This window comes from Salmo salar, chromosome ssa04 (genome assembly GCF_905237065.1).
Source record: "Salmo salar chromosome ssa04, Ssal_v3.1, whole genome shotgun sequence".
Taxonomy (NCBI): domain Eukaryota; kingdom Metazoa; phylum Chordata; class Actinopteri; order Salmoniformes; family Salmonidae; genus Salmo; species Salmo salar.
The window spans coordinates 20,992,164-21,009,285 of NC_059445.1; the positions used below are offsets into that span (position 1 = coordinate 20,992,164).

Consider the following 17,122-nt stretch of genomic DNA (forward strand, 5'->3'; position numbering starts at 1 on the left):
TCTGTAGCAAAACAAGGCCAAATTGATATTGCATTGGCTAAAATGATTGCCACCGATTTCCAGACATTTTCGATCGTGGAGGACAGGGGTTTTAGAAATTATAGCAATAGTCTAAATCCAATGTACACAATTCCAAGCAGGAAAACCCTTTCAAAATCACCTATTCCACAACTGTACGAGAGCACACAGGCTTCAGTGCGGGAAACAGTCCAAAAAGCTACTGCAGTTTGCCTTACCACTGACTGCTGGACATCAAGGGTAACCACTTCTTACATGTTGGCTACATGTCACTTCATTGAAGATTTTAATGTCTAGCTGTCTTCTGGACTGCTTTGAGTTCAGCGACAGATGCACCTCAGAGAACTTGGCAGAGGAACTGTTGAGAGTGGCCAGAGAATGGCAAGTAGATGGAAAAGTGGTCTGTTGTGTTAGCGACAATGAAGCTAACATAACCAAAGCCATCATCCATGTCTTGCCCACACAATCAACCTGATTGCAAGCGATGCTCTGAAGGTGATGAAGCCCACTGTGGACAAAGTGAAAGCAGCTGTGGAATACTTCCACAGGAGCACAGTAGGTGCTGAAAAACTAAAGTCTACACAACGCCAGAGGGGGACGCCTGAGCTGAGGCCTAAACAAGACTGCACTAAAAAGGTGGAATTCAATATTTTAGATGTTGAAGCGGTTTCTTGAGCCAAAGGATGCCATCATCTCTACCCTGGCCATTGTCAATGTACCTGTTGATGATCTGACCCAAGAGGAATGGGAGGTGGTGGAGGAGGTGTGCAGAGTCCTAGAACCCTTTGAGCGATTCACTGTGGAGATCAGGGGAGATAGGTACAGTAAGCAGTTATTACTACATCATTATTTAATCCAGTATTATATATGTATACGAGCAGTAGATGAGAATGTAGTATCAGTAGACAAAACAATGAACCTGAACTAATAAGTTACTGTTCTCTCTTTTCAGCTATGTGACAGCCTCAAAAATGATAATCCTGTGTAAGGGTCTGCAGCGAATCACAGCCAGCCGCCAGAGAGAAGCAAATGTATCCACAGGACATGTGACAGAGTTGATGGACACCCTATGTTCATCAATGGACAGAAAGTTCCACAGAATGGAATATAATCACGTGCTATCAGAAACCGCTGCACTTGACCTCAGGTTTAAGGAGTTAGCCTTCAGTGATGCCAGAGCGATTGATGAGGCTCTTCAAAGAATAACCTCAGTAGCAGGGAGGGACAGCACCAGCAGTCAGCTGGCTCAGGCACCAGGGCAACAGGAAGAAGAGGGATCAGATGGAGCAGAAGCACCAGCAGTAGTGCCACAAACGTCTGCTGTTTGGACGCTGTTTGACGAGAGAGCAACTGGGGATGCAGCACGAAGGAATCCCTCAGCAGATGCCAAAATGGAGGTCCGATCCTATTTGGAGGATCCCCTCCTCCAAATAGATCTGCAGATCCTCTGAGCTGGTGGAAGAACAAGGCCTCTGTCTACCCACGGCTTACTAAAGTCATGACAGGGAGACTCTGCATAGTGACTCCATCCGTTCCCTCTGAGAGGGTCATCTCGAAAACGGGACAAATAATTACTGAGAGAAGAAACCGCATCAGCCCCTCGAAAGTGAGGCAGCTTGCATTTCTGAATGCAAATCTCTCATAAAAGCAAAATATGGTCAGCATTGCTGTGTGCTGCTGGTTATAACATGGCAATAAAGAAGAGATTGAAAAGAAGGACCAGTTTAATGTTTTAAGTGGGATGCTGCAGTTTTGCTCATTGTTATTTATTTTTCTTTGATATGGTGCAATATTCTATTATTATGTTGTTCAGATTGTATTTGTTTTGAATTGTTAAATTTATATGCACTTTGTTTATATACATTAAAAAAGTTATAATTTAAATGCACATGTGTAATGGCATCCTTCTTTTTTTACATTTATTTCAATTTGTGGGATGCTGCAGTTTTGCAAATTGTTATTTATTTTTCTTTGATATGGTGCAATACTCTAAACTCAGCAAAAAAAGAAACGTCCTCTCACTGTCAACTGCGTTTATTTTCAGCAAACTTAACATGTGTAAATATTTGTATGAACATAACAGGACTCAATAACTGAGACGTAAACTGAACAAGTTCCACAGACATGTGACTAACAGAAATTAATTAATGTGTCCCTGAACAAAGGGGAGGGGGGGGGTCAAAATCAAAAGTAACAGTCAGTATCTGGTGTGGCCACCAGCTGCATTAAGTACTGCAGTGCATCTCCTCCTCATGGACTGCACCAGATTTGCCAATTATTGCTGTGAGATGTTACCCCACTCTTCCACCAAGGCACCTGCAAATTCCCGGACATTTCTGGGGGGGGAATGGCCCTAGCCCTCACCCTACGATCCTACAGGTACCAGACGTTGAGATCCGGGCTCTTTGCTGGCCATGGCAGAACTCTGACATTCCTGTCTTGCAGGAAATCATGCACAGAATGAGCAGTATGGCTGGTGGCATTGTCATGCTGGAGGGTCATGTCAGGATGAGCCTGCAGGAAGGATACCACATGAGGGAGGAGGATGTCTTCCCTGTAACGCACAGCGTTGAGATTGCCTGCAATGACAACAAGCTCAGTCCGATGATGCTGTGACACACCACCCCAGACCATGACGGACCCTCCACCTCCAAATCGATCCCTCTCCAGAGTACAGGCCTCGGTGTAAAGCTCATTCATTCGATGATAAACCCGAATCCGACCATCACCCCTGGTGAGACAAAACTGTGACTCGTCAGTGAAGAGCACTTTTTGCCAGTCCTGTCTGGTCCAGCGATGGTGGGTTTGTGCCCATAGGCGACGTTGTTTCCGGTGATGTCTGCTGAGGACCTGCCTTACAACAGGCCTACAAGCCCTCAAACCCAGCCTCTCTCAGCCTATTGCGGACAGTCTGAGCACTGATGGAGGGATTGTGCGTTCCTGGTATAACTTGGGCAGTTGTTGTTGCCATCCTGTACCTGTCCCGCAGGTGTGATGTTCGGATGTACCGATCCTGTGCAGGTGTTGTTACACGTGGTCTGCCACTGCGAGGATGATCAGTTGTCCATCTTGTCTCCCTGTAGCTCTGTCTTAGGCATCTCACAGTACAGACATCTTTCTTTTGGTGTTTTTCAGAGTCAGTAGAAAGGCCTCTTTAGTGTCCTAAGTTTTCATAACTGTGACCTTAATTTCTCTACCGTCTGTAAGCTGTTAGTGTCTTAACGACCGTTCCACAGGTGCATGTTCATTAATTGTTTATGGTTCAGTGAACAAGCATGGGAAACAGTGTTTAAACCCTTTACAATGAAGATCTGTGAAGTTATTTGGATTTTTACGAATTATCTTTGAAAGACAAGGTCCTGAAAAAGGGACGTTTCTTTTTTTTGCTGAGTTTAAGTCTTAATTGAAGATTGGACCCCAGGTGTTTCTTTTGTCCAAGTTATATATTTTTTAGTACCTACAGATTATGGGGGCATGCATTTCTTTATGTTGGAACTCTGAGCCACCCCTTTTTTTGTTCAGGAAAATAAACAAAATGTAGCACTTTAAATGTTTCTAACTGTTTTTATATTATGTATTATGCTTACAATTCTCCTAAAACTGAACAAATATGACTTATTATTGCTTTATATGAAATTAACATCGCAAAATGTATGCAGAATTTCTTGATAAGAAGGGGGAGCAGATCATCGCAACCCTGGAAGGACATACCAGAGAGAGGGACGAAAAAGACTAAACCACCTAAAAACGCTATGTGGAACAAAATATGGAGCCTCGCCTCAGACAGTGCTGAAAGTCTACATCAGATACATCCGATCTCTCTTTGAATAAGCCCTACCAGCCTGGATAACAGCTTCACCACAGTAGATGAATCGGCTACAGACAATCCAAAACATGGCAATAAAAATGGCTTACAGACTACCAAGATACATCAGCAATCACTACGTTAACAGCATATCTGGACTCACATCAATCAACAATAGACAGTCAATCATCGGCCAGAAGTTCATCAACAGAGCCACTCGCAACCCATCACTGAAGGAGGCTGTGGGACAGGCCAAATGGACTACAGATACACCCATGTCCATAATGCTGAAACTGACCTAAAGGAGGAAAAAAACCAAAAAAACAAAAGAGAAAAATTATTGTACTAACATGTGTGCGTATGAAAGTGTGTAGATATATGTGAATGCACTCCTTAACACCCTCCCCCTCCCCCTGCAGAGTTGTGTGCTATAATCTTAGGATTTTTTAAATTTTTACTTAGATATTTTTTATTTTTAACTTTTTTAGTTGTTGTATTTTTTTATTTTTTACACAACAAACTCATGTCGGGAAAAGGATAAGGCGAAACTAACCTACGCCTGTTCTGATAAAACCCTTAGGGCACTTAGCCTAGGGGGGATGCCTTGCTTGACCACACCCTCCTTCCTTGCTCCTGGCCTGCCCTGCCTCTTCCACCAATCCATTTGTTTCTATGGACAGAAAAGAGCAGAGGCTCTGAGCTGTCCGATCAAGTCCATTGTCTACTACTCTAGACTATAAGTCTACTTCTTCTGAGTTGCCATGAATGGTAAAAGCAGATTCACACATGTTTCAGCACTGCCTTTGACACAATTTGATGACCATATAGTATTTAGGCTATCTCTTGTTGATCCTTGCTATCTTTGGGGTGCCCTTACCCCCATTGAAGTTGACATTTAAAATGGTTATGGTTTAAGGTACGAGTGTCCCAAGGATTTTGAATAGCACTATAGTTTGTTGGGGACCTCAGACTAGGGGCGGGGTCGGAAGACTCATGCTATCCCAGCATGCAATAGTCGGAGCTGCACCCGACACGCGCAGCCGCGGATCAGCGTGAACGGAAAGAAAAATTAATACATCAACATTTTATTTACCCGGAGTATTATTATATTACAATCAACACAAAAAGAAGCTACAGTTGGATCCGAAGAACATTAATTTATCTGTACTGATACGGTGATCTTGGAGGGAACGAACGACCGAAGGTTTAGCTAGCTACTGAAAATGTCCCTGGTTTGTGCAAGTAAGTTCAAATGAATGAATGAATGAGTCGAGTTACCCTTCCGGAACGTTAGCGGTACACAGACCGAAAATATCACGTATGTTTGTGTATAATAATGTCTCTAGAACCTTCCCTTATTATTGTCACCATATGCATGTTATACGTTTCAATTAGCAAGCAACCCTTTTCAAACATTGTGGATCAGCTTGACATCGGTGTTATATCTGCAAAATACACTTTAACGGTAATGTGTCCTTCCATCTTCTGACTAGGGTTACGTTTGCCGTTAATAATATTGTAATTGCGGGCATGCACATTTACCCCTCTCGCTCTACCGTCCATCCAGTATCAAATGAGGTCCCGGAACACCCGTGCGTGTCGCCGGTGTCCAACCAGGTGTTCGAGCGGCGGCTGATTGAGAAGTACATAGCTGAGAATGGAGCAGACCCTATGAATGGCCAGCCTCTGTCCGAGGAGCAGCTGATAGACATTAAAGGTGAGGGAGACATGGAGGAGAGTGTGTTCAGATCTGATGCTGAGCTGAAGTCAACACAATAAGGGTAATCCATATTATTTGACTTCCAACTATTCCTGCATGGCGCCCGGTGATCTCTAGGCTAGAGTGCATTCTGCCACTTCAACAACAATGGTAACCCCACTAGTCAGGGGATATCTCACTACATTAAGCTATCTTTGTCTCCCCCCCTGCCTCAGTCTCTCACCCCATCAGACCCAAAGCTCCCTCATCCACTAGCATCCCAGCCATCCTCAAAGCTCTGCAGGACGAGTGGGTGAGTCCATGTATACTCGGCTACACTCCCCTTCCCTGTGTCTGAACTGAGACACAGACACACACACACACCCACTCTTCTAAAACGATCTCTCTCTCTCTCTCTCTCTCTCAGGATGCGGTGATGCTCCACAGTTTCACCTTGAGGCAGCAGCTGCAGACGACGCGTCAAGAACTAAGCCACGCCCTCTACCAGCACGACGCCGCCTGCAGGGTCATCGCCCGTCTCACCAAGGAGGTCACTGCCGCCAGAGAGGGTGAGATATATATATATATATATACACACACACACACACACACACACACACACACACACACACACACACACACACGCGCTTGTGTACACACATTATGCACTTATATACACACACATGCTTGTACACTCTGATTATACATTCTAACACACCTACACACTCTTTCACTTACACACACACACACACACACACACACACACACACACACAGTATTATAGACAGACACACATGAAAGCATACTAGCACACACTCTTATGTTCATCTGGAAACAGCTTTGGATGTTAGTGGCCATGGGGTGTCACTTCTCATTTCTCCTCTGCTATGTTTTACCCTTCTCTCTCCCCGTAGCTCTGGCCACTCTGAAGCCACAGGCGGGATTGGTGGTGGCTCAGGCAGTCGCTTCCCAGCCCCATGTCACGGTCAGTGATTGGCTCAAAGCCCTCAGTCAATATGTTTAAATTGATAGTTAACTGGTTCGCATGAGCTCAAAGTCTGTTTCTTGATTGAAGTCTTCGGTCTAAGTGAGACCTGTAAAGTTGTAGTATCTATTTCGTCCATAAAAATATGACTTTTAACAGCTGACGCAAATACACATTTTCTAATAAGGAATGTACCATTCTCGTTTGTTATTGATTCTGTGTTTCATCTCGCAGGCTGGAGGTGCAGGAGAGCCCATGGAGGTCAGTGAGCAGGTGGGAATGATACCAGAGATCATACAGAAGGTAAGCGATGACCTCACATACATTCACATTCACAGTACAAGAGGAATGATACCACACTGTCATACTAGACTGTCATGTGCGTTCATTGCAAATAGTACCATATAAGGCTGTGGTGTATCAAACCTTGAAATAACCAATCAACCATGCTGTCACACTACACAGCACAGAGTGGCCTATACTAAGATGTCCGCCTCTCTCCACAGCTGCAAGACAAGGCCACTGTCCTGACCACAGAGAGAAAGAAGGTAACTATTCCAAACGCCAAAGAAGTCCTTTTCAAACAACTTCCCTGTTGCTATTCATAGAAGAACCAACCTAATGTCCAACCAGTTGTCAGCTTAGTATAGGCTATGGGCTGTGTCTCCAATGGCACCCTACTCCCTACATGAGGCACTACTTTTGAACGGTGGCCGTCGGGTGACATTTGGGACGTAGCCATGCTAGGATACCTTTTTATCCAAACCTCACCTCTGCCGTCTCTCTCTTCCCACAGAGAGGAAAGACTGTTCCAGAAGAGCTGGTCCGAACGGAGGACCTCAGCAAGTACAGACAAGTGGCTACCCATGCTGTGAGTACGTGTGTGTGTGACCTCTAGCTATGGCTGGTGTTGGAACACTTTATTCTTCAAACCTTGTGCACGTTCAGAAAGGTTCCTCCCTGTTTCAGATCATTTTTCTTCCATTTCATTCCTACTGAACACAGCTCTAAATGATGGTTCTTCCATTTCATTCCTACTGAACACAGCTCTAAATGATGGTTCTTCCATTTCATTCCTACTGAACACAGCTCTAAATGATGGTTCTTCCATTTCATTCCTCCTGAACACAGCTCTAAATGATGTTTCTTCCATTTCATTCCTCCTGAACACAGCTCTAAATGATGGTTCTTCCATTTCATTCCTACTGAACACAGCTCTAAATGATGGTTCTTCCATTTCATTCCTACTGAACACAGCTCTAAATGATGGTTCTTCCATTTCATTCCTCCTGAACACAGCTCTAAATGATGTTTCTTCCATTTCATTCCTACTGAACACAGCTCTAAATGATGGTTCTCTGTCTCTTCCTGTCTGTCTGTCAGGGTCTCCACAGTGCCAGTGTGCCTGGGATCCTGTCTCTGGACCTGTGTCCCTCCGACACCAACAAAGTGCTCACTGGTGAGACACACACACACACACACACACACACACACACACACACAGTCCACTGCCCATTGTAGATATACACACACATTGTTTCTGTGTGAATTCCATCAAAATGCTTCCTCCCTCCCTTGAAGAAACCAAAAATACTATGGCACACCCTACATTTCCTATATAGTGCACTGCTCTTGATCAGAAGGGTGACGTTTGGGACTCAACCCATAACCTCTCTGTCTCCCTCTACAGGCGGGGCTGATAAGAACGTGGTGGTGTTTGATAAGAAGGAGGAGCAGATCATCGCAACCCTGAAAGGACATACCAAGAAGGTCACCTCTGTCATCTACCACCCCTCTCAGGTGAGACACACACACGCACACTTCCTTTCCTTTACTCTCCATTCACATAGTCCGCAGCAATGTCTTGCACTGGAATTACTCTGTAACTCTATCCCTTACCACAACAATTTCTCTCTCTCTCTCTCGCTCCCCCCTTTCCCTCTCTGCGCACTCTCCCTCTCTCCCTCCAGTCGGTAGTGTTCTCGGCCTCTCCAGACAGCACTATCCGCGTGTGGTCCGTTACCGGGGGCAACTGTGTCCAGGTGGTGCGGGCTCACGAGGCGAGCGTCACTGGGCTCTCCCTCCACGCCACCGGAGACTACCTGCTCAGCTCCTCCGAGGATCAGGTAACGTACACACACACACAAAACATGTACACACACAAATACAAAAAACACACATGGATTTGGATGTCAAGAATGTTATGTGAAGACTTTTTAATCTACTGTCTCCCCCTCTTTCTCTACTTTCTATCTCGTCCCTTTTCTCTCTCCATCAGTACTGGGCCTTCTCTGACATCCAAACAGGTCGTGTTCTCACCAAGGTCACTGATGAGGCTGCAGGATGTGGTGAGTGCTTCTCTCTCCCGCTCTTTATTATTTCTATTGAGGAGACCGGAGAACGTAAGTAGCCTTGTCCAAGGCAGAACGGCCCATAGGGCAGGAGCATATATCCTGTTTCTGTGGTGTGAGGCAGCTTGATGTATAGGTACACCCTCTAGACAGGACACTAGTCTGGATTTGAACCATGGCGATTGTGGCAGCTCTAATCGCTGGACCATACCGTTGGACCTGTCTCTTTGTCTTCCCAGACATTTTATTGACCAGATGTTGCTAGGGACAAAACATTTTATTGACCAGATGTTGCTAGGGACAAGACATTTTATTGATCACATGTTGCTAGGGACAAGACATTTTTTTGACCAGATGTTGCTAGGGACCAGACATTTTATTGACCAGATGTTGCTAGGGACAAGACATTTTATTGACCAGATGTTGCTAGGAACAAGACGTTTTATTGACCAGATGTTGCTAGGGACCAGACGTTTTATTGACCAGATGTTGCTAGGGACAAGACATTTTATTGACCAGATGTTGCTAGGGACAAGACGTTTTATTGACCAGATGTTGCTAGGGACCAGCTTCCTCTAATTGTCTGTCAGTATCCAAAAGTAGCATTTCCTGTGGGGTCAGCCCACCAAATAATTTCACACATATCAAGCCCCCTAAATGCCAGGTTGTCTTTCCTATGTAAATAGATAGACAAAAAACAATAACATTTAATCCATCCTCCCCCCTGTGAATTGACTGACCTAGTACCTAACTGGAGTAACCGAAATAAAATACCATATTTCCACCCACCCAGTCCCCTGTACTCTCCGAAAGCACGCTGATACATTGCAAATACATGTTCTTTGCACATCCTGTCCTGTACCCCTCCAGCTCTGACCTGTGCCCAGTTCCACCCTGACGGTCTGATCTTCGGGACGGGGACGGCCGACTCTCAGATCAAGATCTGGGACCTGAAGGAGCGCACCAACGTGGCCAACTTCCCCGGCCACATCGGCCCCGTCACCTCCATCGCCTTCTCTGAGAACGGATACTACCTGGCTACAGGTGAGATTGCTGTGTGTTTGTGAGAGAAGTGTGTGTGTGTGAGCGCACACGTGAGAGAGAAGATTAGCTTTGTGTGTGTGTCAGTCTCTGTTACACTCTCTGTGAGTGAGTGACTGTGTGAAGTTGTCTTTATTCCTTTGTGTAAACACTGTTAGACATTGCTCACCTCCAGTGGTGATTTTAGCATGTAAATCTTGGTGGGGCAAACTCCCCCTAATTTTTTTGGGATGCAGGGCAGAAAAGCCGCAACAAAACACTAAACAATACATGAATTGCACTTTAACGGTGACAAAATCTGCCCACAAACTGTTAGGGCCTACATAAAGCTGTCTCAACAGCTGAGCTTTCTGTTCAGCACCATGGAGTGAATCCTTACCACCGCTACACCTGTATTAGCAGAGCTTTGTCTGGCAGCGAAACTGCCCTTTAAAAAAAAAAAAACATAACTGATATGGCTGACTTGCTTTAACAAATGTGGTTTCTACTGACAATTGAGATGTACAAACTATGGCATAAGCAAACGACGAGCGGACAAGAGGCAATCCGTAATTTTGATTAAGACATTAATGAGCGAGCTAGGACAGACGTAGTCAATATAACTATTTGTTCAGCACTTCTGAAATGTACACATGACAGAATTCAGAATATGGGCCGTTCTTAGTGTTCTCCCTGAACACCAAGTCAGAACCGTAGGATAAATAAAGGGGGCATCTAAGCAGACAATGCCATTTCTTACAATATTCAATTACATTTCTCTAAAACAGGCTATAGGCTACATGTGCACCAACAAGTCAGAACAGTAGGCTAAGTTAGGGATCAGATTATTAGGGTGAGGCACATGGGCTACTAATAGCTTACTACACAACATACACTTAGTATTACTTTTTGGTCTACAGTATACATATCTCCCTGGAATATTACATCATTTATGCAGCAGCATACAATACATTGCTGGACTCAACTTGTTGACCTGTGCTCACTTGAACAGGAAGGTGGCGCGGTGGTCCTTTTTGTGGGAAAACTTTCTCATCAAAGTCTGGCATTCTCTGGATTTATGGTGCTTTCAAGACACCTGGGAACTCTGGGGGGGGAAAAGCCGAATCATGACGTCGGTGGTCTTCAGGTCGGCGCTCTATAAAGAGTTCCCGACTTGGAATTCCGAGTTGGATGACCTTTCAAAACATATTTTCCCAGTCGGAGCTCTTTTTTATTTTTTTTCCCCCAGAGTTCCCAGTTGTCTTGATCTCACTGAAGTTTGGCAGAAGTCATGCTGTGTTGACAGCATAGCCAATGTATTCAACCTTTTCTGGCTCATGACCATGTGAATGTTTGTCCTTTCAAGCTTGGAAAAGAGACTTTAAACCCAGACTTGGACCACACACCCACTCCACTGAATAGCAGGATAGTGATTACTTCCAAACCACTCATTGTTTAATTTGCTATTTCCAACTTGTTGTGTAATGTTTATGGCCGATGAGCACCGATACGTTTTATCTATAATTTCTCTTCATATGACAAGCATGGAAAAGGATTTGCCAGTAGATTGTCGACTTGATTCAAAATGATGACTGCATGTCTATCTTGTTAGCTAAAATTTTGAAAGTATGATGTGGACACGATCAGTCATATCAAAGCTACGGTAGATATAACTTCATTTAACGTAATTTTATCAGTGGCCGATGACTTTGAGCCTTCTTGGATGGGCACTTATAATGTAAATCTATGGCAGTACCCAAGGGGCTTGAATTTTCAAGCTCTCCCTGTAGATTATGTGGTGACGAAGTGTCCCCATGAGTGACAGAACACTGAGCCAATTGTGAATAAAAAATATGTATGATCACATTTATAGCAAAAATAAATGATTCAGTAGCTGTTTTCTAGGTATTTCTGCTGTTTTGTTTCAGAGCTGGTATATTTGTCAGAGAACTACAAATCCTGTAGCCTATCCCACCTTGTGTTGCAAAACTGCACGTGAAGAGCTGAGTTGAAAAGATTAATTTTTAGAAGCGCTGCACACAGGCATAAAAGTTTGTCTAATTTACTTGAAATTAAAGTCTACTGAAGTGAGACTTTGTCCTTGTTTCTTGGTTATTTACATTGTTTACATTCACAAGCTAGGTTGTTTTTTTAATGTTCGAGTTGCAACTGCTAGGTAAGAGGACAATGTATCTACTAGTCAGACTCAATGGCACAAACATGACTTGAGTCACGTTACCATGGCAACCTCCACCTTAAAGGGGCAGGTGAACATTTATGTATCTGTGATATTTTGGTTAAAAGACTCAGGTCACAAAAGAAATGAAATGAAACAATATACCACTACTTCTTACTAGTTCTACATTTGTTTTAGAAACATTACAAAGCATGCTCATCTGTTTTTTCATGTTTTGTTGGTGTAATTATTGTGAAACAAAATATTTTGGCTGGTTAAAGAAAATCTGAGTGGCTGGTAGATTATTTTATTTTTTATCTACTTGACACAGTGGCTGGTGGATCAAAAAGTAAGTGTTTGGCCCTGCTCACCTCACCTCCTCTCTCATGTCTCCAGGTGCACAGGACAGCTCAGTGAAGCTCTGGGATCTGAGGAAGCTGAAAAATTTCAAAACCATCACCCTGGACAACAACTATGAGGTAAGAAGAGCAGAAAATTAGTGCACGTCTGTAATGACCTCTATTCCCTTCACTACTTTTGGCCAGAGCCTAGTGCACTATCTAAGAAATCCGCTGCTATTTGAGAGACAGTCGTTGTAGACTGTACACTGGACATTCAGAAGCTAGTCGTGCTACAATCTAGCCTGGTCCCACATCTGTTTGTGCTCTTGCCATCTCCATTTCCGTCACTGGCATGAAAATTCCATAAGGAGTTTGCAAAAGAACAGAAACCGACTGGCAGCCAGGCTAGCAACGGTCTACTCTGTATGAATACTGTAATCTCCTTGTACTGAACTACCCTGTAAATTTAGAGAAGTTATATGTGAGTCTCTTTCCTCTCCCTCAGGTGAAGTCCCTGGTGTTTGACCAGAGTGGGACTTACCTGGCTGTGGGTGGCACTGACATCAGGGTCTACATCTGTAAGCAATGGTCCGAGGTCCTCAACTTCACAGGTAAGAGAATGCACTGTGTGTGTCGTACTGCTAGAGATGCAATGGCGAGTGGTGATGAGTTAGCTTGGGACAGAAACGGTGCTCTAGAGGTGGGTCTTCAAAGTGCCTGGCTGGATGACGATAATAACAAGTGTGTATATGCAGTACCTTATGAAATATTCACAAAAAAAAAAAAATCAGTTTTACTATTTCGTTAATCAGCACCTCCCCAACTTTATTGGGTGTGCGTCAACTCATGCTTTTGAGTTGATTTCAAGTCAATTTTTTGTTGTTGCCTGTTATAGTTTTGTTTTTCTTTACCCAGAACACACTGGGGTGGTGACAGGTGTGGCCTTTGGGGAGCACGCCCAGTTCCTCACCTCCACTGGAATGGACAGGAGCCTCAAGTTCTACAGCCTGTAACAACATGGATCAAAGATCATATGAGCAGAGTGATGGATGTCTCTGATTGGCTGGCCTCTCTGAGGTCACGCTGATGATGTATGCATGGGTAGAGACTTTGGCTGTGTCCCAAATGGCACCCTAGGGAAAAGGATTCCATCTGGGGGGGACACAAAACCCTGCAGCAGTTGATCAGAAGGGAAATGCAGCTAGATTGGATAATAAACTGAGGCTAGAATGTTAGAATGGATTTTTAACTGATATGCTCTTAATAATAAGGATCGGACCCTTTTTTTCAATTTCCGCCTAAAATTACATCCCTAAATCTAACTGCCTGTAGTTCAGGAACTGAAGCAAGGATATGCATATTCTTGATACCATTTGAAAGGAAACACTTTTGAAGTTTATGGAAATGTGAAATTAATGTAGGAGAATAACACATTAGATCTGTAAAAGATAATACAAAGAAAAGAACATGGAACAAAAAAAACATCAGCTTTGAAATGCAAGAGAAAGGCCACAATGTATTATTGCAGTTTAGGTACTATTTAGATTTTGGAGTGTATGCGCAAAGTTTTAGACTGATCCAATGAACCATTGCATTACTGTTCAAAATGTTGTATAAAGTCTGCCCAAATGTGCCTAATTGGTTTATTGATACATTTTCAGTACATAACTGTGCACTCTCCTAAAACAATAGCATGGTATTCTTAGCTACTGTAAATTGGACAGTGCAGTTAGATTAACAACCTGCAAAGGGACTGCGGTTGAAAATTAGCTGGTTGGTTAAAACCGGCACTTTTACTGAAACGTTGATTAATAATGTGCACTGTCCCTGTAAAAATAAATAAACTCAAACAAGAATTCAAGCTTTCTGCCCATATCAGATATGTCTTTGTCCTGGGAAATATTCTTGTTACTTACAGCCTCATGCTAATCGCATTAGCGCGCCCGTCCCGTGGGGGGGACACCAATCCCGTAGAGGTTTTAACAATGGTGAAACGGAGCATATCAGTTTGGATTCCAGGCTACTAGCATGCACCCAATATATGTCATACAACAATCCTATTGTATATGGCTGTTATTGTTGTATTTTACCTTTATTTAACTAAATCAAATCAAAGTTTATTTGTCATGTGCGCCGAATACAACATGTGTAGACCTTACAGTGAAATGCTTACTTACCGGCTCTAACCAATAGTGTGAAAAAAAAGGTGTGTGTGTGTAGGTTAGTAAAGAAATAAAACAGTAAAAAGACATTTTAAAATAAGAGTAGCAAGGCTATATACAGACACTGGTTAGTCAGGCTTATTGAGGTAGTATGTACATGTAGGTATGGTTAAAGTGACCATGCATATATGATGAACAGAGAGTAGCAGTAGCGTAAAAAGAGGGGTTGGCGGGACACAATGCAGATAGCCCGGTTAGCCAATGTGCGGGAGCACTGGTTGGTCGGGCCAATTGCGGTAGTATGTAAATGAACGTATAGTTAAAGTGACTAGGCAAGTCAGTTAAGAACAAATTCTTATTTACAATGACTGCCTAGGAACAGTGGGTTAACTGCCTTGTTCAGGGGCAGAACAACAGATTTTTACCTTGTCAGCTCCGGGGATTCGATCTAGCAACCTTTCGGTTATTGGCCCAACACTCTAACCACTAGGCCGAGAGCCATGGGATGTATCCCAAATGACACCCTATTCCCTATATAGTGCTGCACTACTTTTGAAAGGGGCCCTGGTCAAAGGTTGTACCCGATAAAGGGAATAGGGTGCCATTTAGGACTTGAGCATTGACTGAATCACACCAAGAGCCATACAAGCATATTATAGACCATGTCTTTTCATCAATGTGTATATAGTACCTTGTAAGACCACCCATACCACACACACAAGGGAGCACAAACACAGAGGTGACTTTAGAGTGAACATTGTTGTTTTAGATATATATATATATATATTTTTGAAGCTCAGTGCCATCTTATTTTGATTAATAATCATAACAGTATCAGAATGTGGTCTTAGTCTTTACAGCTTGTGGATTTCATGCCTTCTATTCTCCATTTCCGCGTTTAAAAAAAAACTATTCATTATGTTTCTTGTACGATGTGAATGATTTTGATTAGTTGGTAAGTGATGCCATTGATTTGATAATTCTAAAAATTTTTTTTTTTTAAACCCTCTATTCCATTTCACTGTTCTTTCCCCTTATCTTTATTTTATTATCCTATTGTCCCTCCTTTCTCACTTTCTTCATGAAATGCCTGTTTTATGCATTTTTCTTTTACACATCTTTTGCTAGGTGAAGACTTTGTTTGTTTTTTGGATCATCAATCAATAAACATCAAAATAATCCAATCCGCTCTCATTGTGTTGTCTGTTACATGCTTATTACACATTCCCTCTTGTTATACAACGCCATTACCCGTGTGTGAGAACACCACTGTCCCAAATAGGACAGTACCAGAACGGTTGGAGACTTCACGTGAGTTTGAGAGTGGAATAGTGTGACACAGAAGAAAGACAAAGGGAAAAAAAACAACCTCAAATAGTTTCCGCCATTTAACTTCGTTATCTAACGGGCATCTGTACTGTAGTCCCTTTGTTTACATCACTGCATAGTCCACGTTGCACCATCCCACTTGCTTGAGGGAGAAATGCTGGGATAACATCCCCAAAGCTAACAGATAGCTAACCGGCGAGCTAGCTAGATAACGGTAAATTACAGAAGTTCATGTTTGGTTCACGTAGCTAGCTATCACCCTACGATGAAGACATTTCGATGAAATGGTCAACCATCTCTATTTGACGGGCATGTGTACAGCTATTTTTTTATTTCACCTTTATTTAACCAGGTAGGCAAGTTGAGAACAAGTTCTCATTTACAATTGCGACCTGGCCAAGATAAAGCAAAGCAGTTCGACACATACAACAACACAGAGTTACACATGGATTAAAACAAACATACAGTCAATAATAAAGTAGAAAAATAAGTCTATATACAATGTGAGCAAATGAGGTGAGATAAGGGAGGTAAAGGCAAAAAAAGGCCATGGTGGCAAAGTAAATACAATATAGCAAGTAAAACACTGGAATGGTAGATTTGTAGTGGAAGAAAGTGCAAAGTAGAAATAGAAATAATGGGGTGCAAAGGAGCAAAATAAATAAATAAATACAGTAGGGGAAGAGGTAGTTGTTTGGGCTAAATTATAGATGGGCTATGTACAGGTGCAGTGATCTGTGAGCTGCTCTGACAGCTGGTGCTTAAAGCTAGTGAGGGAGATAAGTGTTTCCAGTTTCAGAGATTTTTGTAGTTCGTTCCAGTCATTGCATTGGCAGCAGAGAACTGGAAGGAGAGACGGCCAAAGGAGGAATTGGCTTTGGGGGTGACCAGAGAGATATACCTGCTGGAGCGCGTGCTACAGGTGGGTGCTGCTATGGTGACCAGTGAGCGGAGATAAGGGTGGACTTTACCTATCACGGTCTTGTAGATGACCTGGAGGTGGGTTTGGCGACGAGTATGAAGCGAGGGCCAGCCAACGAGAGCGTACAGGTCGCAGTGGTGGGTAGTATATGGGGCTTTGGTGACAAAACGGATGGCACTGTGATAGACTGCATCCAGTTTATTGAGTAGGGTATTGGAGGCTATTTTGTAAATGACATCGCCGAAGTCGAGCGATCGGTAGGATGGTCAGTTTTACGAGGGTATGTTTGGCAGCATGAGTGAAGGATGCTTTGT

General features: G+C 43.3%; 1 protein-coding gene across 1 annotated transcript; it reads left to right on the top strand.

The window, feature by feature from the left end:
* The first annotated feature begins 4,835 nt into the window (after positions 1-4,835).
* Positions 4,836-15,741, top strand: LOC106602585 (pre-mRNA-processing factor 19). The gene is made up of 16 exons (XM_014195301.2): positions 4,836-5,065; positions 5,391-5,540; positions 5,759-5,835; positions 5,950-6,091; positions 6,437-6,507; positions 6,742-6,810; positions 7,014-7,055; positions 7,304-7,378; positions 7,891-7,966; positions 8,198-8,307; positions 8,478-8,633; positions 8,786-8,855; positions 9,729-9,902; positions 12,451-12,533; positions 12,901-13,006; positions 13,311-15,741. Exons 1-16 carry the CDS (start codon positions 5,047-5,049, stop codon positions 13,406-13,408), a joined length of 1,518 nt encoding a protein of 505 aa, XP_014050776.1. The 5' UTR covers positions 4,836-5,046; the 3' UTR covers positions 13,409-15,741.
* Positions 15,742-17,122: the final 1,381 nt, after the last annotated feature.

Bases quoted from the DNA above. Each gene is read 5' to 3' on its own strand.
- LOC106602585 (XM_014195301.2), top strand. The intron at 5,541-5,758 runs GTGAGGGAGACA...CCCCTGCCTCAG, and splicing joins GCAGCTGATAGACATTAAAG to TCTCTCACCCCATCAGACCC. The intron at 7,056-7,303 runs GTAACTATTCCA...CTCTTCCCACAG, and splicing joins TGACCACAGAGAGAAAGAAG to AGAGGAAAGACTGTTCCAGA.